This window comes from Bos javanicus, chromosome 6 (assembly GCF_032452875.1).
Source record: "Bos javanicus breed banteng chromosome 6, ARS-OSU_banteng_1.0, whole genome shotgun sequence".
NCBI classification, from domain to species: domain Eukaryota; kingdom Metazoa; phylum Chordata; class Mammalia; order Artiodactyla; family Bovidae; genus Bos; species Bos javanicus.
In genome coordinates this window covers 89600381-89626480 of record NC_083873.1, presented here as the reverse complement: position 1 = coordinate 89626480, position 26100 = coordinate 89600381, and the positions used below count along the sequence as shown (strand labels likewise).

The following is a 26100-nucleotide window of genomic DNA, read 5'->3' as shown; positions in this document are numbered from 1 at the left end:
AGATCTCAAGAAATTCATTTTATAGAAATTTTTGTTTCTCCCCCACAAAATTCCAAATTAAACCTCACACTCACTCCACGTGATGGTCTGTTCTGCTGCCCCTGACATGAACCAGGTGCTAAGTCACTATAGTCATGTCTGACTCTTTGTGACCCTACGGACTGTAGCCCGCCAGGCTCCTCTGTCCATGGGATTTTCTAGGCAAGAATATTGGAATGGGTTGCCATTTCTTTCTCCAGGGGACCTTCTTGATCCACAGGTGGAACCCAAGTCTCTTATGTCTCCTGCATTGGGAGGCAGGTTCTTTAACACTAGCACCACCATGGCCAGAGCTGCAGTGTAACTGGGGATCAGAAGACCTTGTTTCTCACCCCAGCTTCACCTTTTACTACCAACTGTGCCCCTGGACATATTGGTTTATCCCCTTGTAAAATGATCAAAGCTAGCTATGCCTCCCTGCCCTATCCAGAGATTATGAAGTGGTCCAAGGAGCCAATAAAAGGCAAAGCATTCTATAGATTGTTGAAGCAGGTACCTCAGAAGGTGTTACTGTGACAGAGGTTCAGAGGATCAATGTTTCCTGCTGTGTGGTGGTGTGTGTGCTTGATCATGTCCTACTCTTTGCAACCTTGTGGTCTATAGCCCACCAGGCTCCTCTGTCCATGGAATCTTCCAGGCAAAAATACTGGAGTGGGATCCCTACTCCAGGGAATCTTCCAGACCTAGGGATTGAATCTGTGTCTCCCGCATCTCCTGCATTAGCAGGCAGACTCTTTACCACTGAGCCACCTGGGAAGGCCTGGGAAAACCCAAACTTTTGGTTGGCAGATGCTGAGGAAATCATGGGACATGCTTCTGTCTGATGCACCCTTTCAAAAGTTATTTCTCAGTAGGATATTTATTCTTCTTAGAAATGGTTATTGGGCTATAGTTGTTTCACAATTTCGTGTTAGTTTCTGCTGCACAACGAAGTCAATCAGCCATATGTGTACATATATGCCTCTCTCTTGGACCTTCCTGCCACCCCCCATCCCACCCAGCAAGGTCATCACAGAGCAGTGAGCTGACTTGTGCATGCTATACAGCAAGTACTCTCTAAGAATATTCTTTTAAAATATACTAACAGCTAGAATTTTATAATTAATGGAATTCCTTACATTTCAAAGAAATTCTTCATTATGGTAGGCCATAATCTGTGATAAATTTACATAGTGCTTTCCCAAACTAAAACCAATGTCTTTAAACACATTATAGTCCTGTCACTGCTTTTAAGCCCATTAATGTAGTATGGAAAAACAAAAGAGACTACATCAATCAGTGACATTTTTAATGCAAGGTGTTTCATGCATTTTTATTTTTCAATTTTGTTTTTTCCAGTTTCCAACAAAAAATAAATAAAAATTAATAATATCCTGTGAAGTATCTATAGTCTCCTTCAATATCTTAAGGTACACAATTATCAAAGCTGATATGGAACACAAACAAATTGATACAATTCAGTACTCTGATAAAATTCATTGTCAAATAAGTTACTTTAAACTGCATGTGATACAACTTTATGTTCTACAGCATCTTTAATATAAACTGTATACCAAAATGGCTCTTCAAACGTAAAAAGTGCAATTACAGAGTGCAAAAAAAGCAGAGAGAAATTCACTATCTTACATTTAACCTCATCCAACTTGAATAACAGGCATGTGTTAGATAAAATTATTCTTCAGCCAAAACATTAAAATTTACTCAAGCAACACTGTTTATATAAAGGTTGTTACTCCCCTTTTCCCCATAGGAATAAGAGTAGACAAAAATCAGAAATTATTGGGCAGCAAGTTAAACACATTTTTTCCCAAAAGTCTACATACTGACTGTTGCAGCAAAAATAGCAAAATGGATCAGACATGAGTTTTTACTGAATTCAATAGAAATTAGAAGCTAATATCATGTATTTGGTACATAGAAATTGATCTGACACCTCAGGGCAGTTGAATTTAACTAATCTTCTTCTCAGGACTCAAAAATAAAAATCTGTCCTCCCAATGCACCATCTCTCTCCTTGCTTTGACTTTGGCAAAGAGATAAGAACAAAGAATGTCCAAAAGAACAGTGGCATTTGATTGTATTTTAAATATTTAATAAATTACACAAATCTTGATCATGAGGTTATCTTTAGCATCAATCTTAGACCCTCTTTGGTTATAGAGTATGTCTACTGGGTTACTGTGTGGTCTTGGTGGGAAGCCACAAACTAGGTATTTATGCATTGGTTTGCATTTAGTCTCAATACATTAGACATAGATAGATCTTTCTAGAAATATATATAGTGAGAAATTTGTAAAATAAGGAAGATAGACTAAATATGAGCCAAATTTTTCTGTTTGTAAGAAACATGAGCTAATGGCAATGGTTTTTTAATGTTTGCCCAGCATTATCTTCATTAAAACATTTTAAAAATTAATTTTCACCCATAAAACCAATCTGTGTCCTATCTTTTTTATTATTTAATATCAAATTATAAATAAAAATTTAACTTTTACAGGGGCTAGTTTTTAATCTTTATTTAAGCATCCTTAAATAAAGATTTAACATCCCAAACCACTTACAATTAATTATGTAATATGAATTGAAATGCTCAAGATAAACCAATATGACTCCCTTTTGTAACAAAATAAATGGATTTCAGATGATTTCTTGGTTCATCAATAATTTTTTTTAAGCAATCAATATTACTCAAAATAAGCAGACCTCCCTTACATACAGTAGATGTCAATAAGGATGTGTAGGATTAAAAACATATCCTTACACAGCACATTTGACTTCAGCTATATTAATGGGAAACAGAAACATGCTTTTAGATCTCTTTAGACTATATATAGAATAACTGTCTTATATTATACTTTAAAATAACACTTAGTCCATCAAATTTTGGACTCTGATTTAACTGTAGAATTCTTTAGCAAAGTTCATATAGAAATAAATACTCTTCAAAAAAGAAGCACAAATTTTGGCTTCATGTGTGGATTTTTTTTATTAGTTCATGAGCAACAGTTACCTAGCATAAATGTACTGAAAAAAAAAAAAGGACATTGGGAAGCTATACATAAAATTACATAAAAGATGGTAAAAGTTTTCTCAATTCATTTTCTTAAGGAAAATCTATTAGATCAGCAGTCCCCAACCTTTTTGGCTCCAGGGACGGGTTTTGTGGAAGACAATTTTTCCATGCACCAGGGAGAAGTGAGTGATGGGGAGAGGCTGTAAATACAGATGAAGCTTTGCTTGCTTGCCTGCCACTCACCTCCAGATGTGTGGCCCATTCCTAGCCAGCTGTGGACTGGGAGCAGTCTGTGGCCGGGGGTTGGGGACCCCTGTATTAGATGGATGACTAATATCCACAGGAGTTGTGAATGGGCATAGAGAATGGCGCACCTTCCTTCCAGGCAGTAAACAGTGAGAATGTGTGAGTGGAGGGAGCAGAGGGTGTAGTGTTTAGCTCAAGATCTATATTTGCTTCTCCCCAATTCCCATAGCATTAGTGTTTCAATACGTGGCACAGTGGTGCCAACTCAGACACCAAACTCTGATATAGTCAAACCAATTATCATTGATTCGAGGAGTAGAAAAATACATTAAATTGGCTTGACCATATTTTTGGCTTATAGAAATCTGTCACGTGCTGACACTTTCTAAACAACGAACTGGGCATTGTTCACTCCTATGCATTGTACACCAGGCAAAAAAGTTTTCAGTAAAGCATTTAGCCCAGGAAAGGATTTCTTACAAAAATATCCACTTTCCTTTTATATTAAATATTTTGTGTACATTATACATTAGCAATCTGTTAAAAATAAAACAAAAATAAAAACTTTTCTTAGCATATGAAAAAATACATCATTGTTGACTTAACATATGACCCCACATAAATATTATTAATAAAATAGGAATATTAACATAACCAGGCATGCAGTGCATTCCTGCCCATAAGCTTAATGGCACCATTCAGACTTGCGGCAATGCCGGATCCCCTGAGGTCACTCTTTCATATTCTTTCTTGGGTTCTTTACTTTTTCGATTTCTGTACCTAGAAATATTCAGAAATGAAATCATTAGCACTGTAGTTAACAATAATAAGAGCAAAATATGCTAACATATTTGGCAAAATTAATACAATTATGTAAAGTTTAAAAAAAAAAAAAAAGAAACAAATACTTGGACTCTAAAGGCACTTAAGCATGGTGCTTCCAAAATGACACAGGTAACCAGGTTTAGGTTGAAGCTGAGAAAAGAGGGAGGGGGCAAGGAGTAGTTTCCCTGAACAAATAAATTCGGGAGGAAATGGTGAAATGCAGTTAAAGAACTCCTCAGAGGCTTTCAGATGGTCATGAAAATTGTAATATTCCAGGAGAGCATGTGACCACATTTAATCCTGGACTGTTAGCATTTTTTTCTTTTTCTCTGTCTTCCCTTCCCTTTTTCTTCCTTCTTTCCTTATTACAAATAAGAAAAAAAGTGCAAATACTTTGAATATCCCTATTATATTCTACCTATCATGTTAATGTAATGTTATCACCAATAAAAATAAAAATAACTAACATTTATCAGGCAATTACTACGTGACTGACAATGTTTTAAGTGATATATATTCATTTTTTATTTTATCCTTACACTTAGCATTATCATCCCCATTCTACAGATGAAAAAAGTAAAGTACAAATGGATTACATAACCTGGCAAGTTCTCCTAGCTAGGATTCATAAATCTAGTGGTTCAGAATCTTTATTCACTCATTCATTAAAGCTGTCTACCTAATATTTTGAGTTCATTTTCTACCCATTTTGAAGATGAATCATGTAGACTTAAGGAAACTGCATAATGTTTTTGCTTACTTGAAAAACACGATTAGGAAAACCTTTGTTTAGCCTTGATCTGGCTACTTGTCAACTAGACAAGCCAGGGCATGTCAATTCCCTCTCTGGGTCTCACTTTCTCATCTTTAGAAAAGAAAGGATTGTAGTTAAAGACCTTTCAGGTGTGTTTCAGGTGTAATAATATTCAGTTATGTGATCATAACTAATTAAAAAGATATTAAAATTTGATGAATACTTAGAAGTAAACACAGATCAAATAAATTTAATCTTGTAAAAGTAACATTTTTGGAGCTTCAAAAGTAGAAGTGCATTATTTTCAGCAAAAATAAAATAAAATTCACTCAAATGTACACTGAAAAATTTGTAGCCCTTCCAAAATAAGGAGGATTTCATGGAGACATTTTAAAGGCAGCTACTATTAAGTAGGGCTTCCCAGGTGGCACGGTGGTAAAGAGCCAGCCTGCCAATGCAGGAAACGCAAGAGATTCCGTTTTGATTCCTGGATCAGGATGTTCCCTTGCAGTAGGAAATGACAACCCACTCCAGTATTCTTGAGTGGAAAAGTCCATCAACAGAGGAGCTGGCAAGCTATAGTCCATGGGGTCTCAAAGAGTTGGATAAGACTGAACACACACACTATTTAAGTTATACTATTCCTGATACTAACCTTAAAAAACAGCCAATCTGATATACGCTCAAAAGTTTCAATGCCCACTCAGTTGTCAGCATATATAAGTACAGCACTGTACACAGATGGAGTGTTGAAGATGGAATTTTAAGGGACTGGCATGAACCAATTTTTAAAAGTAAGCTCTTACAATTATCTGGACACTCGTTTCTACTAGTCTGCCTTAAATTTTAAGATCCTAAGCCTCTGGGGTTATTAGTTTACAAAGTATATTTTATGAAATACAAACTTCAATCTAATAAATTGAATACAAGTGGCTAAATTTAACATTGGCATGATGCCTTATGATTTACTTTTGCATGTGTTATACTCAATACTGATAATAATCCTGTCATTAACATAGAATAAGGATTTCTATTTGTATTTTATAAAGGAGGGAACTGATACTCTTAGTTTAAGTTGTATAAGGTCACAGAGGTAATAAAAGAGCCCAAAACAGAGTCAAGTCCAGATGTTCTGCTGCTGAAACTTCCTTAAAAATATCTTTAGTGCAGTCTGTCTTTTCCCACTAAATAATACTTTGCCATATTTTTACCCAGTTTGTGTGTCTTGTATAAAGGTAATTTACAAAGGAAGAGTATTAAAAAACAAAAACACTGGCTTACCATCTGCAGAAGTAGTATATAGAACCAGCAACTATGACAAGGAACAAGATAACAAGAATCACAGTCAAAGCCACATATTCTTTGCTCAGAGGTTTTTGGACGGTTAAAAAGAAATGCTCACACCGGACACCAGTGTAACCTACTTCACACCTAAAGGACAATGGAAGAGAAAGATCAATTATTTTAAAAAGCAATCTTGGTTCTGAATTAATCTCATAAGAGGTCATCTCACACTATAAAGCAAGACATCAACAAGGTCTGCCAAAAGTTGTAAAGATGAATTCAAAGACTGACCTGAAAGCTGGCCCAACTTTGATAAAAGAGCCCCATGAAGCTCTCAAATCGCAACTGTTATATTAAAATGATAGTCTTATTCAGCTGCCAATGTGGCTGACAATGGTGTTTTGTATGTTGTGTGGGTTTGAGGTGCTTTTTGTCTAAATCAGTGGAGTCAATGCTTGTAACAATAGCTGACATATAAGTCCAGTGAAAAGATTAAAAGTTGACCTGCTATTGTGGTAAGTGTGAGAGGAAGATATCTGAAGCCCTCCCCATTCCACACCCCTGAAGTATCTGTATAATCTGATAACTACCATTTGTTCTACTCTTTGTTCCCCAACTTAAAAGAGGTGGCACTAGTGGTTAAGAACCTTCCTGCCAGTGCAGGAGGTATAAGAGAGCTGGGCTCGATCCCTGGGTCAGGAAGATCCCCTGGAGAAGGGAATGGCTACCCACTCCGGTATTCTTGCCTGGAGAATCCCATGGACAGAGGAGCCTGGTGGGCTACAGCCCATAAGGTCACAAAGAGTCAGACACAACTGAAGCGACTTAGCACACAGAGCACAACTTAAAAGAAAAAATAAAGTTTATAATAGTAAATATAAATTGCATGCTAATAATACTAAAAACTGCAGCCCATGGAAATAATAGAGTACTTATTAAGAAGATAAGAAAGAGAGACAATATGGGTTTTTAAGATATTGTTTGTTTGTGTTTGGCACATTACCTGCAGTAATTTTCACTCATGTCTACCAGGTAGATGCACTGTCCATGCAAACAGTAGCCATTCATGTCAGCACTACACTTTGTTATTGACACTTGAGCCACACGTGGATTATCTTCAGTTTGAACTGTGAAAGAAATGCCAAGTGGAATGTATTCTGTTACTTTCTTCGAAATAGTATCATCCTTTCATAATCGTAACCATTCTCAGGCATTTGTGGACAAAAAGTCACTTTAGTTATCATACTCTCTAGAGCAATAAGCAAAACACTGGATTCCCAAAGGAAAATGGACTAAACAAAACAAAATAAAAACTGGGAATAAAATTCTCAAAAGACAATGTTTAAGGTTAGAAAAGGTAAGTTGAAGGCACACATGAAAAATCATAATACTTAACGGTTATTCACTTATCCAAATAAGGTTGTCTAATTTTTTTCAAATAATTCTGACATTTGCAAGCTGAATCCATTAATTAATTTAAGACAGCTTAAATCTATAGAGGGTTTTAAGCCAACAAGGCTTGTTTTGGTGTGCATTCTCTGGTAGCTCAGTCGGTAAAGGATCTGCCTGCAATGCAGGAGACTAGGGTTTGATCCCTGGGTCAGGAAGATCCCCTGGAGAAGGAAATGGCAACCCACTGAAGTATTCTTGCCTGGAAAGTCCCATGGAAGAACCTGACAGGCTACAGTCCATTGGGTCAAAAGAATCAGACATGACTTATGACTAAACCACCACCCCAAACCCAAAATCAAAGTCTCTAATGATAAGAGCTGAACGTGACCTAAACAAACCCTGACTTATAAATGCCTTGGTTACACAAATACAACCATGAAAACAGTAGCCTCTTTAGAATAGCGCTACAACCTACACATAACATTTACTTTATAATTTTTTATTAAGAGCTTTTTTTTTTTTTTAAACAGTTTATTTACTTTTTTGGCCGTGTGGCATGTGGGATCTTAGTTCCCAAACCAGGGACTGAACCCATGCCCCCTGCAGTTGAAGCATACAGTCTTAACCATTGGACCACCAAGGAATCCCTAGAATGTTTTAATTACTAAAATTTGAAGAAAGTGAAAGTGAAGTTGTTCAGTCATGTCTGACTCTTTGCAACTCCATGGACGGTAGCCTACCAGGCTCCGCAGTCCATGGGATTTTCCAGGCAAGAATACTGGACTGGGGTGCCATTTCCTTCTCCAGGGGATCTTCCCAACCCAGGGATTGAACCTGGGTCTGCTGCATTGCAGACAGACGCTTTATCATCTGAGCCACTAGGGAAGACCTAAAATTTGAAGAGTCTATATGAAATAATCAAACAAGGCATCTTGACTTTATACTCTTGTTCAGATAGCCAAAAATAGGGAGCGAGGCAGACCAAACCCCTAGAGTATAATGAGGAAGGATAAGAAAAGAGGTGTACTACTCTGGTTACTCAGGATAACTCTGAACTCAATAACTCAGACTGAATATAAAGCAAATCTCTCCTGAACCACAGTCAGAGTCCCCTGGGGTCCAAAGATATGACAATGCACCACTCATCTGTGTGCATGTATGCTAAGTTGCTTCAGTCCTGTCTGGCTCTTTGTGAGGCTATGGACCATAGCCCGTCAGGTTCCTCTGTCCTTGGGATTTCCCAGGCAAGAATACTGGAGGGGCTTGTCATGCCCTTCTCCAGGGGATCTTCCCTACCCAGGGATCAAACCCACATCTCTTACATCTCCTGCATTGGCAGGCTACATCTTCACCACTAGTGCCACCTAAGCACAGTATTTGGCATGTATTAAGTACTCTATAGATATTTTCTGAATGATTGCTGTAACTCAAAATACAGGACATCATTTGTTCCTTTTACAAAAAACAACGAAATACTTTATCTACTGTGTACAAAGCTCAAATCTGCCTATTTTGCCTGGGATCCAACCTCTCCCAGTAGTTTCGTAGCAAAGTTCTGAAATGATCAAAGGGAATCTGATTTTCTTTTTTCCCTCTCTTTAAGATCAAATTTTCACATACAACTAGATATCCAGGCCCTCTGCCTCCAGTTACTCCTTTATATAATTTTTCCAGATCATTGAGTTCTTTTGTTAATAGAGCAGCTATTCGCCTCTCTTTTTCCCACTATCTCATATTTATAGTCTTTAAGTTTACATTTCTGTTAAGAATGCATAATTATTTGATGCAACGTTGACAAAGCTGGGCTTACCTAATGCTGTGCAGTTATCTCCCGACTCTCCTGGGATACATGAAGGAATCACAGTTGTACTGAAGACTGCTTGAAGAAGATAGAAAACTATTTATGGAGAAAAATAAAATATATAACTGATGCTTCAAGAAAGAAACTCTGACCAGATTTCCACATAATTACAATATTTGCAGATTTCTTTTAATTATTTCAATAATTTGATCCCTCTAAACCCTGAAAGAAAATAATTCATGGAAACAGGCATATCACTGAAAATAAATGAACACCCAGCTCTGTGTCCCATGGTAAAAGCCATGGCATTACATTCAGAGTTACAAACATGACCTGCTCTAAACATTTCACAGTAACCTTTTCAAAGACTTGGTTTTACCATCTGATTTCTTAAGAAGCTTAGCAATTGGAAAATTTCCACCGTTTTACTTCATGATGTGTTCAGAGCAATGCTCCAAAGTAGAACCTATCACAAAGAAGGCTTCAAATAAAACTCAGCTTCTATTTATGGTCACAATGAAATAGGACTCTCAACTGAAGATACATCAGTTGTTGATTTAAGTACCTAAGGTACTCTTTGTATTACACATGAAAATATTAATAGATTTTAATGCACAATATGTAATCTAAGTAAAGTCAGAACATATCTTATCCAGTATGGGAAGGGATACACATGCTGCATGAACCATACTGAGCCTTAGAATACAGCTTCTGTCATCCAATAAGAGATTAACAAGGTGTTTCACTGTGTGTCTCCCCTGAAAAGATAAATGTTGGGGGACTGGCACCAGGATGTTGCAAGAAGTTTGTGAACTGCATGGAAAGAATAGGAAGAATCCTTTTAATTGTAGGAAAGTTTACTGAAGAGAATTTTACTCTTCTTCTTAGGAGTATTTGCTCTTTAATCACTCGTTCCAGGTTATATGTGTAACTGTTATATAATAAACATTATTGGTGTTGGTGGTAGTAGTTGGCAGCAGTTGACATTTCTTGACCATGTACTATGTGTGGGCATATAGATTTTTTATGGTCTAAGCCATGAGGGAAGCCCCAAGAATACTGGAGTGGGTAGCCACTTTCTTCTCCAGGGGTCTTCCTGACCCAGGGATCGAACCTGAGTATCCAGCATCACAGTACGATTCTTTACCATCTGAGTCACCAGGGAAGCCCATCCTTACCTATACTATCTCTTAATCCACTCAGTGACTCTTTGAAGAAGATATTACTGTTCTCCCGACTAGCCATTTGAGAAGAGTGAGGCATAAAGAGTTTAAGTAACTTTCTTCAGAGTACACAGCAATGTTGTTCTTTGCCCACATTACAGAATTTGGAAACAGGCAATAACACTAAAGTATAATGGACATTACAGGGAATGAACTCAGCTAAATATAACTGAAGCAGAGTATTTAATGCCATAAAGAGGCAACAAAGTATGGTTGGAAAGGCAATCTTGGGAGAAAACCTGAGCTATGCAATTAATGGACAAATTAATTAAATTCTCTGGATCTCAATTTTACCAAATTATAGAGTTTGGGGGAGAATTAAATGAAATGGGACTCATGAATGTTCCATGCCATTCAACAGCTAGCTTGTTTTTAGCAGTAGTATATGTGGATAGTGCCCTCTACTGGTCTATAACAAGGTTATAAATCTCTCTGTATTTTGGTATTTTAAAGGATAATTATTCCATATAATAAAGAATTTTATTTTTTCACAATCAGAGGAGGTGTGTACATGTTAAGCAAATTGCGTATGATTTGAGTAAAACATAAGCATCAGAGTTTGTAATTTCTTAATGTTTCAAACTTGACACTGATAATAATCCTCTGAAGTGGTTATATTAACCTCAATAACTGCAGTGTAGTTAAATTAAATGTCTTATCCAAGACCAATTACCTAGAGATTATAGAAGATAAGGGTTAGGAGTACATCTTATGACATCGAGTCTCATAACCTTTCAGTGACTTGAAAATATCTTTTGGAAAGTTTAGAACTATCACCTCCTTGCTCCATATTTCTCCTACAATATAAATGATACTTTGATTGTCCTTACAGGAAAAAAAAAAATCTTTCTTAAATGACAAAAAAATGGCTAAAATTTGGATTCTACTGTCAGTTGAACAGAGATGGAAAAGGATAACTGTCCACACATTTTTTCAGGGGTGAATTAGCTAGAGTTTTATCCAAGCCAATATCATTCTACTTCTCGATATAATTTTGCCATAAACTTTCACTCATAAAGAATTACTTCCTTTAATTTATACAATCTGCTCAAGATAAGCTGGAGTTTCAAATGTGTGTTTTTACATCCCTGACATTCCTATTCCTCCACGGCTCTTCAACTGATGTGAGGAGATCTTATCGATTCTCCTACTGCAAAAGGGCCAGCCAGGTCCACTGTGCAAATGTACATTTCTCTGCAAAGGATGGTTTCTTCACTCTTTGCAGAAATCAGACACTAGCCTTTCCTGTTCAGAACTGCTTACAAATGCAACCTGCAACTATTATAATAAAATCCAGCTAATTGCTCTGAGGTGTTGCTTATTAGTTGTTGTTGGTTTTTTTTTTTTTTTCTCAAAAGTTTTTCATATTGTTAGTTTTTCCACTGTTGGAAACTTTGTTCCAGTTGGTCAAGCCACAAGTGAAATATTTGTCTTTGTGAATTAAAGAATGTTCAGGGCAGGGCGTGCCTCCACAAAAACTGGGCTGTTCTAACCTGTGACGCTCCCTTGGACATAGTCCATCTCTCAGGATGGTTTCTATGAGACTTGGTACATTAATCCCACATCCGGGTATTTTATAGATGGAATTGTAAATGATTTTAAATGTAGTTCTCAAATGACAGTGTTAGATTACACTTTAATCACAGATATATGTAGCCAATGAACTACTGTGTTCAGTTCTTGTAAGTGCTCAGTCGTGGTTGACTCTCTGCAACCCCATGGACTGTAGCCGGCCAGGCTCCTCTGTCCATGGAATTTTCCAGGCCAGAATACTGGAGTGGGTTGCAGTTTCCTTCTCCAGGGGGACCCAGGGATAAGACACGCATCTTTTGTGTCTCCTGCTCTGGCATGCAGATTCTTTACCACTAGCACCACTTGGGAAGAATTACCAAAACTGGTTCTTAATGAACTACCAAAATTGGTTCTAAATCATGTGTTCATCCACACAGCTCTATTGCTTCAAAACTGGTTTTCAAGCTTTCCTCAACCTCATATTTAGCCCAGGGCCTTGCAAAATGGGGTAAAGGAATAGTGGGAAGCGATCAAAAGATTGAAAACGTTAACCCATGAAGAATTTTAACATCCAGCATTCATATCCAATTATAAATCACTACTCATTAAAGTCATACAGGGATACATGCTGAAGTCCTATCTGTATATTTCCTTAATCTTTCAGTTTTTCATGACTTTAGTGCTAATTGAACATAATGATCTTTCTCTAGGTCAATTGCAAATCTTATATTTGAATTTTTGATCTTGACCATGGGTCCCTGCTGAGAAAACATAACCCTATGGTATTATTTGGATATAGAGTTTGGATAATGTCAGCAAACAGATTGGTGGCCAGCCCTACATTGGTAACTACCATACAGAGGAATTCCACGCTAAATGGTAATTTGTAAACACAAAATTAGCCATTGGAACTTCTATGTCAATAATGTTAAGAAAACAAAACTGTCTTTGGAGCCCATTATTTCTGTCCAATTTCCAAATGGGTTTCAGGAATTTAAAGCTCGCCTATTCATCTACCTTCACCTTTCAGAGATTTGTTTCAGTGAAATCTCAAATGTGCCAGCAGGAAGTGGCACTGGTGACTCACAGGATACAAATCACCTCTACTCTGTGAGTCAGGGCCGAGCCTACACCTTACACAATACTGGGGACAGCTCGTGGGAGAGGTTGAGTGCCCTCGCTCCAGTGGGGGGTGGGAGGGCACTAAATGTCCTGGGCCCTGGGGCATTAAGTGAAAAGTGCGTGCCTGACAGTCAGAAGGAATGCTAAAGGTAGAAAATGTCCTTTTTTTTGCATACGGTGTCTTTTGTCCTTGCTTCCTTCTGGCCACACTGAGGGGCCATCTAGATGGAGACTGAGATTTGGTGACTGGTTAACCAAGCCTATTCTGCAATCATCAACTGCAATTCTCAGAGATAAAATGACTCTCCTGAATAACAATCAAGTCAAATACAAATGACCCAAAATAAAATGAGATGGGTTACAGAATGAAAGGAATGCACCTTATTTTCCTAATTTAACCTTTTCGGATATTTAGACCAGAACAGCCAACTCATTATGAATCACAGTAATTGCCCAGCCCAAACAGGCAGCAAAATCCTCTTTGCTCACACTTCTGCTTGGTCACATGCCTACCTACTCACAAAACTGTTAGTTTTCTACTTTCTTCCAGGGCAGTCTGTAATTTTAGGATTTGTCTTTAACATACTAGGCTTGTTAGGTCTTGTATACTTTCTTTCAAGGAGTGAATATGCCTTCATCATTTCCAGATGTCTTTTTGTCTTAAATGCCACTATTAGATAAAGTTAAAATAACTGTAAGCTCTGTTATCACATCAGACACTGAAAAGCACTACTGAAAGACTTTCTAGTAACAGCCTATTTCTCAGAAAATAGCATATATAATAGTATATACATATCATAATGTATATCTATATAGCATAAACCTTGCTTCCTGCCAGCAATCATTTTCTTTCTACAGCTTTTAATGTTAACTTTACCACTAAGCATCATTTAAAAATAAATGTAAAAGCCAACAGTAACTATTTAGATAAAAACAGGATAACAGAATGAAACCAGAGGTTGATATAATGACAGGTTACAAATAAGTCTTGAATTTTGAATTTCAAATACAGCCATAAGATCTTCTTTGTAAAGTATCAAGAGAAGATGTAATAAGCCATAGTTTTCAGTTCAGAGACATTAAATAACTCTTCAAATCTGTGGCAATAATTTCTAAATCATACTTCAAAATGCTCATATATTTTGGTTATCATACAATACTATACTTAAAACTATTCAAATCAAGAAGTGTGTGTCAAAATATGAAACTAGAGCTTATTTTATCATAAAAATGGATTTTAAAGCTGTCTATCTTATTCATAATGGAAATGTTCTCATAATATAGGAGAAGGCATATCCATTACTGTATAAAGTATACAATTTTTACTAATCTGGGTGTTTTGAAATTTTGTGACTAAGAGCTCTAAATATGGAATGTGCAACCTCTAAAACCAAAGATTCATCTCTAGGGTATTATTTCAAATTTTCTATTGAAAATGTATTTTTTCTTCAAGATAATATTTCATGGAAGATCCTTTCAGCACCTTTTCTATCTTTACCCCCTTCCATCTTGCTTCTTACATGTATCCCCATTGATTCAATTCAGAAATTTAAATTACTATTACATTATTGTCTCAAAAGAAAAATCTTCTAAAGGAGAAACAGTTTGGATAAGTGTGTGCCATTTGCCTTTTCTTCCTTCTTTACGGTCATATTGTGGCCTACAACTTTGAAAACTTAGCATTTTTAGAAGCATACTATTGTTATTATTCATTCTTTACAGAAGCTCATTGCCAAAAATGAATTTGCAAAAAGATAGTGTTTTCATCAGTATGCCTCAAAAAAAAAAAAAAAGAAAGAAAGAAAAGAGGAGAAAACAAGTACATAAAATATAATTTTAAAAGCCTTAAGGCTAATTACATTTCATTCCAAGAATCTGTGTGATGCACTTAGCATAATGGGAGCTGCTAAGAAATTTTATTTTGTGAAAATATATTTTTTGGTTAACACTGGAGACTTCAACTTTTGTGCAAAGCATATGTGCATCCTTAGCATAACCGAAGGGTGGGAAGGGCTTAATTACACGTGATAAACGAGAGGGAAGGAAAGCAACTTAACTTATACTAACTTTTTAGTAATTATCTGTTTCTAATAATATTTGTTCAACAAATGTCTACCAAGAGTCTTCTATATGCATGATACTGAACAAGATGCTGAAAAGTAAACTGATGCAAAGGGCATAGCTTCTGTTCTAACTATAGGCTAGATCCCAGGTGGTGGTGAGGGAAGGAGGAATTTCATAGATGATACCATGTTTCTGACCAGAAAATACCATGGAAGGTGGTGCCATTACAAGAGTAGATAACACAGGCAGGACAGCAGGTTTGTGGCACTGTTTGTAGCTAGTAGACATGACGGGGGACATAACGAATGAAGGAATCTGGGTTTGCAGTTCATATATCATTTATTTATATTTATGAGGTACCTGGGAAAAAAGATCTTGAGTAAAAGAATAGGAATGGAATTGACAGGATCTATTTGAAAGTCTTATGAGGAAATACTACCTTCAAAAGACAGAAGTCATTCAAATGTTCCAAAGGAAAAAGTATGGAATGGAAAATCATAGAACTTCAGAAATAGGTGACAAGGAGTGGATAGAAATGACCAAAGAAATTGGAGGAAAAAGGAAAGTTCAGTCTTGCGGGAGTCAAGAGAACAGAATTATGAAAGGGGGCATGGGGTGGTTAGCAATGCAATGATTGGAGAAAGAATGAATGACTCCATCATAAACAAGATTCATCATTATTCAGGGAAAATGGTGTTAAAATCGGCAATAAAACTTGCTAAGTTGATTTTTTTTAACATTAGAATTGCTTTTATATCTGCAATGAGCTTACCATTAACATGAATTTTATTTGTCTTAGTAACTTAAGCACTGATTATTCGAACTGCAACTTACGAGCGGCAATGTTTCTTAGCAATGGAAAACATCAGCTGGTGCTTCTCACCCTGGAGTAATTTTGCCAACCAGAGACATTTAGCAACGTTGGAAATAGTTTGGGTTGTCACAACCAGAGCTGCTCCTGACATCTAGTGGGTACAGACCAGGATTGCTGCTAAATGCCCTGCAATGCACAGAACAGTCCACAACAAAGAACAATCCAGTCCATAGTGTAAATAGACCCAAGGCTGGAAAATCCTCCCGGCAGATCCGTGAGGTATGGAGAGAGTTCTAGCTCAGATACTGTTTATCTCTCGGCAGCTAGGTTACCTTATCTTTGAAAATATCACCGGGGAGCAGGGTGGAGTAGGAGAGAGAGAATTTAGATTAGAATACGTTTTCTTGCTGATTATCCATCATTCAGTCATATCATTGCCCTATTTCCCTCCCTCTCTCTCTCTCTCTCTCTCTCTCACACACACATACACATATACACCTATCCATCCACACACACACAGTGCTGATACACTTAAATTTTGTTAGGCGTACTGTCATTGAATACAGACTACACTGAGACAGAAATGGGGAAAACAAGGAAGAAAAGGTGTTCAACTTTACTATTAAACAGAATTGGATTTTCAAAAACTATTGTTCAGCCAAAATATTTGACTTTGCAAGCACATTTTCAAAGAACAGCTGTCTGAGTCAAAACAGAGTGCTAAGAACCCTAAATAGAGTACCATTCTCATCATCCCTCCAATGATAGTCATTGACTGGTTAACATAAGTCTGTTACAATGTGAATGATAAAAGCTGAGCATCAGTAAGGAAAGACAGGGCCGGATACACACAGTGTGATGAGAAAAGAGTAGGATAGGAGGATTCAGAGAGAAACAAAGGGGTTGGGGGGAGGGGGGCGGGCAGACGGCACAGTTATTTTCCAGTGGTGAGAGAAAGATGCAGGGAGGTATCAGAGAAGGCCTGATATTTTTCTTCAATCTTAAAGGATGAGTAGAACTTTCACCAAAAGTGAAGTGAGTTGGGAGCATCCACAGTAGATGGTACACCATATTTTAAAAAGGATCCTTACATGCTGTGTAATGCCTTTTAAAGTGAGTCTTGTCATTTATAAACTGGGAAAAACAATGCCTCTCCTGGCTAAAAGGGAGTTACAAAGATCAAATGAGGCATTTTCCTAAAAGAAAAACTTGCTACTACTGATAACAATGCTGACTTTAAAACTGTTTCTCATTATTTTTAATATTATGATATTTATAATATCCATATACAGTAACCTAACAGCATAGTTATTACAATCTCCATTTTATAGATGAGAAAACTGAAGCTCAAGGAGGAATACATCTTTCCAAAAGTATGAAATAAAAGAAGCGGGATGTGAAACCTATGTTCTATATACTATGTCTCAATGCAAAACTGTAAAGTATGACACACACATGTGTGTACAGAAAATTATACATATATGCATTTACACATACATATGAGAAAGAGAGACTTTTACCCTTATCCTGAGGATTTTCAAAAATATTTGTATTTCACTTACTTTCATGCCTCAAGTTTAAAATTCAGGCTTTTTGACCTAAATAATTGAGCTAACTTTTTTTCTGGACAATTATCAAGCTGTCTTGGGTGTTATTAACAGTATCCTAGTTAATGCTTTAACCTAGAATGCCACTGAACCTTTATTTGCCCTAAAACCAGACATCCAGCCTTAACATAAACTGCATCGCCAGAGGACACTGGATCATTTTCCAAAGGTTCCAGTATTGCCGTACCAAGGCAATGGCTGTCAGGGTGCTTCTCCCTGAGGAGCTGGCCTATTACAGCTTTGGGGAGTCTTCCCATTGTCTTCTGAAGGAATGTTTCCAACAGCAGTTACAGCCATGGAAATTTGCATAGGCCTATATTCAGAGTGAAGACTGACAGATGAGGAGACCACACCTACATTTACAGTCCCTTCAAAGAGGATTTCTTACATGACATTTGCATCTCCTGGATGATTATTCACCAGGAAATGGGAGATTCCTGGGCAAAAATGAACATTCTTGAAGACATTCAAATTCAAGTTTTCCAAAGTGACTATGGGACCACTGCACTTTTTTTATAAAACCAAATAGGTAGGTCTATTTTCTCACTGTTAATAAAGTATGCTGTAGATTCCAGCTAGATCTCTTGTCAACACTACATTCAATTCACAATATTGTGAATGATACAGGGAATAAAAAGAATGTGGGTTTCCTTCTCCTTGACTGCTTTACTTAACATACGTCTAGGAAACTATAAAAATAGAAACAAAGGTCTCAGTCACCTGACGTCAATGATTGCTTCATAATAAAGTCATTTCCTGGGTATTAAAAATGCTGAATATAGGTTAAGTAAAAATGTAACATATCTGAGCAGAGCTTAAAGAAATAATCTCATCTTTTTTGTGCCTGGTTTCTTGAGTGATACCATCAGGTACCATTTTTGCACATACGCCAGTGCCCATAACAGGTCCTAAGCTCTGCAGCAACCCCCACGCTACTCTAGGACTTCTCTATTAGAACCAGTTACTTTATTATGCTCCTGATAACTAACTCTGAAAACCTCTGGCTCTTTACACATTGACCCAGAATGACCTTGACATTTGCTGTCTCTAAGTCCTTGTAAGGTATCTGACATCACTGAGCCTTGGTTTCTCCATTTGTCAAACTGGGCTAATCATCTCTACCTCATACAGTTATTTTAAGGAGTAAAGGATACATGGAAAACACCTCACACACAACATGGTTAGTTCACAGGAGGCATCTGCCTTCCCAGAGCCTGGATTTGGGTCTCAGGGCTGAACCACACACCCCAATTACCCAAGTTGCTTATATGGCAAGATGATGCGGAAGGCAGCTAGGGTGCCTGGGTCAAAATCCAGACCGGAGAGGCCTGTCATCGTGTTTCTGCCCGTGATGTGTCATCTTAGGCTGTGCCAACACCAGGCAGCTCATAAACTCTCAGGGTCAAAAGGAAAGCTCTAAGGCAAGCCATTGCCTCACTGAGATCTATGCTTCTCAGATTTCAAGAAAGAATGTTTATTCTGTCAATTCTCTATCATTGTGCAATGAAGTATGGATAAATTGTCTTGGAGCTGTCATTCAGGAGCATGCTCAAAAGCCCATCTAGGTATCCTTGAACATGTTTGATTTTTAGATCAAGAGACCCTGAACATTAATTGCAGACTCAATATAAAATGTTTTCCTTTTTATTTGGGAACCATCAATATCAAATATTTATCAAATGTAAAAGTGACCAAATGATTGTGGGGTGTGTATAGCAATTTAAATCTGCATGTGTTGGAGGCAGAAGATTCAAATGAAAGTGTCTGTATTTTTTTCCACAGACATAAATACATATAAATTCCACACACAAAAAAAGGCAATAATAAAATGTTTGCTGAAAACTCGAATGAATGTCTCTTTTTCTTGAAGGATAGATATTTGGGAAAAGTATTTCTACGTAATCTTTAGTTTAGGGGGGAAATGGCAATTTCAGACAGAACAGTTGGCCTTGCCTTTTTCCATGTGCTTTGGAATAAGGCTATTGGACTTGCATACTTGAATAGAGTGTAGAGATATGATACAGAACTTCAAACAGGAACTTTCCTAGTGGCAGAGAAATACCTAAACAAACTGGGAAAACAGAAACTGGCCGAGCTCATTTAGAAATGGGCTTGGCAGCTGATGAAATAGGTGAACTATAATTAAGTAATGCAATAAAGGAGTTAAGCATTTTTATGACAACAAAAACACACAACACATAAGCTAAGTGGGTAGTAACCAGGATATTCATAGGATCTTGATGTCTCAAATTAGAATACTCAATGAGTGGCCCAAAACAGACACTTGCATTGTTCAAAGCAACCTTATAGGTAGGGGAAATTTAAAAAAAAGTGTTAAGCTATTCTGACCTCTAGGTTGACATCTAACTCTAGGAAGACTGCATAACAAAGATAGCAAAGCCACATTATTTACTGAGAAACTCCTAGGAAGTTATTCTTAAAAGTTTTGGTAGAAACCACAGATCCAGTTCCCACCTGTGTTCTTGAACTTGGACGAGTTAGTTACAAGTATGCATAGTATGCATGTCATTAGGTCTCCTAACCCCTAAGATAAGGTGTGTCGAAATAATAATTTAACTGTCACATCCTGCACAGGTAGAGTTAGGGGAATTCGCCTCATTGCAATCCCAGAAATAACGCGAGATTGGCAACCTTTATTTCCTTAGGAAAATTTTCATAACAGCTCCAAACTCTTCTTGAAGTTTAGGAAATAGCATTATTTTTTTTTTCAATACCAGTAAAGTTACATAAGGATTTTTTCCCCTCTGTCCACCCCTCCTCCCAAAAAAAACCACACCTGAATTATCTCAAATAAGAAGACATGCATTAAAGTACGCTCAGCCACTACAGGCTGCGTGTGTGTGTTGTGTGTTCAGTCGGGTCCACTACAGGCCACAGAGTGCAATTAACAGCAAGGGATGAGCGCGCGGCCCGGGAGTAGGGGGGAGGGGGTAGGGGGACCGGAAGCGGCAGGGCCCGCGTGTCCCTGCAGCTCCAGGTGAGCAAGCAGCGTTTCCACTCGTGGAGTCCGGAGCTTCCGCGAAGCCGGCGCCGGCACACGCCAGCACCCCAGAAAGCTGAAGCCCGTTTTATGTAGAAAACCGAAGGCCAGGCGGGAGGAAACCGCTTTTCTTGCCCAAAAGTCTTTTATAGGCGCGGGTCTAGTCCCTACTCCCGCCTCCTGTCCCCACCCTCACCCCAGTTTTCCGTTGTCTTTGGATTTTTTTAGAACTGTCAGATTTTCCTAAGGGCGCGGGGAGGCGGGGTGGGGGTAGGGGTGGGAATCTTTTCAACTTTTTATTTCTCCCAATACGGAGCTGTATTAATTCACGCAGAACACAGAGCCCAAGTTCCTTGATCAGCAAAAGGCATACTGAACACCGATCCCCTCTCCCCTACCCCATCCCATTCCAGCCGCAGCGGGAGGGAAGGACCGGACTCCCCGCCGAAGGAGAGACCTGGTTGGAAATGGAGGACCCTGGAGTCAGGTGGAAAGTGACAACTGCCCCCCGGGCCGCCCGAGTCTCGTCCTCTGCGTCGGGAAGGGGCGGGGGACTCACCCAGGACGAGCAGCAGCGTGGGGACCTGGCGGGCGCGGCGCGGCTCCATCCTTCTCGCGGTGAGCGTGTGTCGGGGCGCGGGGACACGGGGGCTCCGGCGGGCTGCGGGAGGGGTCCGGCTGGGCTGCGGCGGCGGCGGCTGGAGCTACGGGGGACCACGCGTCTCTCGGACACCCGGCCTGTGTCTGGCAAGTGAGCTCCACGGCCGCGCGCTGCGACCTTTATTAGTCTGGGGAGGGGCCTGAGTACTCCCTAGCGAGCGGGGTGAGGTACAAAGTGCCCGCAGTTTCATAATCGGCCCGGGGGAGGAGTGGCCGGAGGACGGTCCGGATGTCATCCTCCCGCTCTGAACACCTGAGAGTGACCGAGGAATGAGAAAATGCCCTTCTCGTGAGCCGGGGACTACTCCCCAAACTTTTCCATCTCCCTCCCTGGCTCATGCGGGAGGAGATGGGGAGCGTGGACCAGTAGGGTTGGTTTGTGGGGTCACCTGCCGGATGGTGGGTGGTTTGGGTTGCTCTGGACGACGGGCGTTAGCTTGAGTCAGTCAGTTTCTCGGCCAGGGCTGGAGCTCCTAGTTCGTGCTTTTGGAAAGCTGTGTGTGTGTGTGTGTGTGTGTGTGTGTGTGTGTGTGTGTGTGTGTTAGTGACCTATGGACGTTCTTGAAATTTGTGGCTCCTTGTATTCACACCCGCCACCGTCCAGAGGTGGTGTGTGTGTGTGTGTGTGTCTACACCTTCCTTTGCAGCCCCTCTGCTTCCAGCGTGCTGCGAGCATTTAAGGCTTCCAAATGTAGTGATTATGAAGAAAAGCCCCTAAATGATGCTTTCCCCATCCATCAGCCTATTGCTTTTAATTTAACTTCCCTGAATTTTGCCTTAATGCTGTCACCCTTCCGAACAAAATCTTTCAGTGACTTTCCATTGCCTTTTGGAGAAGGCCAGACACAATTGTGAACTCAATAGACTTCTCCACTTCAATTCCCGCTCGTTCACCAAGACAAGTTGCCTAGCTGCAGTCAGGCTGGGAAACTCACTCTGCCTTTGCTTATTCCCACTGTCCTCCCTGAGCCAGCGGAATCCCAGTTTGGAGAAATGGAGCCAAGCCTATTCACTTTCATGGTTCTCCTCCAAGGCCTGGATTGGTGGGGCTTCTCTCTCCATTCTGATCTGTCACAGCTTGTGGTGTTTATCTCTCCGCTAGACTAGATAAAGAATTGGAGAAGGCAATGGCACCCCACTCCAGTACTCTTGCCTGGAAAATCCCATGGATGGAGGAGCCTGGAAGGCTGCAGGCCATAGGGTCACTGAGGGTCGGACACGACTGAGCGACTTCACTTTTATTTTTCACTTTCATGCATTGGAGAAGGAAATGGCAACCCACTCCAGTGTTCTTGCCTGGAGAATCCCAGGGACGGGGAGCCTGGTGGGCTGCCGTCTATGGGGTCGCACAGAGTCGGACACGACTGAAGCAACTTAGCAGCAGATATAGAATGCTAGATGGTACTTTACACCTGATGAAACTACTTTGAATTAACTTTTCTTGTTTGTCAGTCCTATCTTTGGCTCTGCTCAAATGCATGAATTGCCTTACTTGTTGTATTTACCCTGTAGGTCCTAAAAACAGTGAGTTAATATAGCAGTACTGACAGCATATGCTGTGATGTGTTTAGTTGCTCAGTTGTGTCCGACTCTGTGACCCCATGGACTATATAGCCCACCAGGCTAGAATCCACGGGGATTCTCTAGGTAAGAATACCGGAATGATTTGCCATGCCCCCAACTAGGGGATCTTCCCAACCCAGGGATCAAACCCAGGTCTCCTGCATTGCAGGTAGATTCTTACAGCTGAGCTCTCAGGGAAGCCCATACTTCCCTGACATACTGACAGCATACTTGAATAGAAAATGAAATTTCATATGTTGATAACTCTTTACCTTTCTTTTATCTTCATGTATTCCTTTCCTTTTTTCTTTCTTCCTTTTTCTTTTTTCATTCTTTCTTTCTTTCTTCCTTCCTCCTTCCCTCCCTTCCTTCCTTCCTACTCATTTTCCTTCATATCAATGATGTCCTTTACTCCTGTTGGAAGCAAATGTTTCCTCTTTCCCTCAGTGGTTAAGATCTTCAGTTCTGGATTTAGATTGTTTGCATGTGAATCCTTGGACAAGTTTTTTAACCAGTTTCAGTTTCCTTGTATGCAAACTAGGGATACTAATAGTATCTAACTCATAAGAAGATAGTGAAAGTGCTTCCCATAGTGCCTAGAAGAGTTGGCACCTGTTAAAAATGCCTGTTATGATATGCAGATGCATGTTAGGATGATGGTCAGTATTCAGGAGCTAAGTGAATCAATGTATGGTAAGGTACAAGTAGGATTATCTGTGCGTTAGGAGTTCCTGAGTTTAATTTCTGAACCCAGCAAGGAAACAAGCAGTAAGTAACTTGTCAATTGCTCTTTTCTAAAAGAATAAATGGAACCAAGAAAGATGATCCTGGAGGTGGGTTAGCTTAATGGAACATTGATAGGGATCACAAATTTGGTAAATTAGAATTGGGAAAAGGGACTGCTGGTTTGTGATGGTTTTTGTTTTACAAACTGGATCTGGAAAAGAAATAGCCCTCAACTGTGTGAAAAACTAAAGCAGAATTCAGTAGAAAGAATGAGGGGTCAGCTGGAAGTATTTCATTATTTTGCATAGTGGCCCCTGTCAAGTACTTATAAACAGTGACAGGAAGAAGACTGTCTTAGTCCTAATTAATGTCGTATTTCAATAAATACAGTGTCGTGGTGTGTACACAAAAGAAGGATGGGGTGGGACCAGATTGGAAAAAATGGAGTCACGCGACAGTAGTCAGCTCTTTGGTATTGATATGTGGGGAGGAATTTTTTTCATTTTGTAGCTGATGCCTGCAAGCAGGAGATACCATCATCATGAAAAAATCCTTGTGCTTCTCCCAAAATTTTCCACAGCAATGTGCTCCTCTATAAGCTGATTTCACATGGTGTGAAGAAATCTTCTCTTTATTGGTTTTATGTTTACTCAATTTTCTAACCATTAGCTTTCAAGAATGACTCTGTCATGACACATCAGGAAAGACTGGCCGCTGCCTCCGCAAAAGAGTCTTGTTTTTTTTTTTTTTTTGATAATTGGGAACCATTTTCATTAATCTTTCATTTAAATGTATAAACATAGTATCAAGCACAATCATAATTCCTCTTAAAGGCCCCCAACACATTTAAGGCAGGACAGTTTGGCAAGAAAACAATCAAGTCGTATAGAATTTTCCAACTGGCAGTACCTTCAAGATATCAACCAGGTCAGCAATTCCCAACCCTTGCAGTTTGGGGATTCTTTCTCAAAAACTTAGTAAATATAAATAATATTTATAGTCTGATATCTATCTAATACTGTTTTTTAAAGGTATTAAGGATTGTGATTATTAAAGTGTATTCATTTTAAATTAATAATGAATTCAAGGTGGCTTGCTGGTATGTGTATTTTAATTGATACATAACAAACATATTACCTCTGTCAGATGGGGCTGTGTGGCATTAAAAAGGGTCCTCTTAGGAGAATTAGGAAACCCTGGACTGGCAGCATCTACGCATCCTAAACTGCATGCTGCTGCTGCTGCTAAGTCACTTCAGTCGTGTCTGACTCTGTGCGACCCCATAGACAGCAGCCCACGAGGCTCCCCCGTCCCTGGGATTCTCCAGGCAAGAACACTGGAGTGGGTTGCCATTTCCTTCTCCAATGCATGAAAGTGAAGAGTGAAAGTGAAGTCGCTCAGTCGTGTCCGACCCTCAGCGACCCCATGGACTGCAGCCTACCAGGCTCCTCCACCCATGGGATTTTCCAGGCAAGAGTACTGGAGTGGGGTGCCATCGCCTTCTCCGCCTAAACTGCATACATAGGCCCTAAACTGATATCAGGTGTAAGCCTACTACACACTGTAGCCAGATCGAGCCCTGGACCAGACCCAAACTCTAGCATTTAGCCTTAGACAAGAACAGATGCAACTTCATAATTCTTCTCCCATCACTTGCTTCTTTGGGACTGCAACTGGCACTTATTTATTATGAAATTAATGATTTTCAAGCTAACAACAGAGCATACCTACTTTGGTGAATTAGCTTTTATATAACAAAATGTTTATAATTTTTTGTTAGGTAATCCTTAGCAAGAACTGCTGCCATGGAGTGGTATTAGATTGCTTTTTTAAAAAATAATGTATTTTTTAAATTTATATATTTTTTAATTGAAGGATGATTGCCATACAGAATTTTATTTTTTTCTGTCAAACATGAACATGAATCAGCCATAGGTTGCTTTTTTTTTTAACAATAAAGGTGTTGAAAAATATAGGAAAGTGTTTGAGATAAAGCTATTAAATTTAATATTCAAAATATGAGTCCTGGAATGTGAATTCTGTTCTATCATGCTAACTTTTGAAAAAAATGATTTTATTCTACATTTAGACAAATATGAATCATACGTTAGCCACTTCCACTTGAATGAAGAATTTATGTCCTTCATGATAATTACTTAAATGTAGATTAAATAGTGTCTTATAAAGTACAAACAAAGCACGCATTTCCAAGCAGAATTCTAGGCTCCATATTTCCCTGTAGTCTCTGTGCAACTGTGACTGTTTAGCTTTTCTTGTTTTGTAAGAAAAGTATTTATTTATTTGGCTGGGTCAGATCTTAGTTGTGGCACTGGTATCTTTAGTTGTGGCATGAAAATTCTTAGTTGTGGCGTTGAGATCTAGGTCTCTGACCAGGGATTGAACCCAGGCCCCCTGCACTGAGAGCTCAGAGTCTTAGCCACTGGACCACCAGAG

At 39.0% G+C, this 26100-nt stretch overlaps 1 protein-coding gene and 1 long non-coding RNA gene across 4 annotated transcripts in view; one reads left to right on the top strand and one right to left on the bottom strand.

Moving 5' to 3' along the window:
- Positions 1–1318: 1318 nt before the first annotated feature.
- On the bottom strand, positions 1319–21482 carry EREG (epiregulin). 2 transcript variants are annotated; one of them, XM_061420472.1, is made up of 5 exons: positions 21257–21482; positions 9364–9450; positions 7165–7288; positions 6159–6308; positions 1319–4078 (listed from the first exon to the last, which is right to left on the bottom strand). In XM_061420472.1, the coding sequence occupies exons 1-5, from the start codon at positions 21303–21305 to the stop codon at positions 3997–3999; spliced, it is 492 nt and encodes a 163-aa protein (XP_061276456.1). In that variant the 5' UTR covers positions 21306–21482; the 3' UTR covers positions 1319–3996. The 2 variants fall into 2 exon arrangements, with proteins under 2 accessions (XP_061276456.1, XP_061276457.1); XM_061420473.1 differs by having other exon boundaries at positions 9364–9429; positions 21257–21421.
- LOC133249705 (uncharacterized) overlaps positions 20576–26100 on the top strand; it is a 69900-nt gene continuing 64375 nt past the window's right edge. Inside the window, exon 1 of one of the 2 annotated variants that reach the window (XR_009737065.1) lies at positions 20576–21315. This is a non-coding gene — a long non-coding RNA (uncharacterized LOC133249705). The remainder of the gene's footprint in view (positions 21316–26100) is intronic. The other variant, XR_009737064.1, reaches the window with a different exon arrangement.

Excerpts from the sequence above, each read along its gene's own strand:
- EREG (XM_061420472.1), bottom strand. The coding sequence starts at position 21,305 with ATGGAGCCGCGCCGCGCCCGCCAGGTCCCCACGCTGCTGCTCGTCCTG. Across the intron at positions 6,309-7,164 it reads ATGAGTGAAAATTACTGCAG|GTGTGAAGTAGGTTACACTG; the intron begins GTAATGTGCCAA and ends ATTGTCCTTTAG. Across the intron at positions 4,079-6,158 it reads ATATACTACTTCTGCAGATG|GTACAGAAATCGAAAAAGTA; the intron begins GTAAGCCAGTGT and ends GAATATTTCTAG.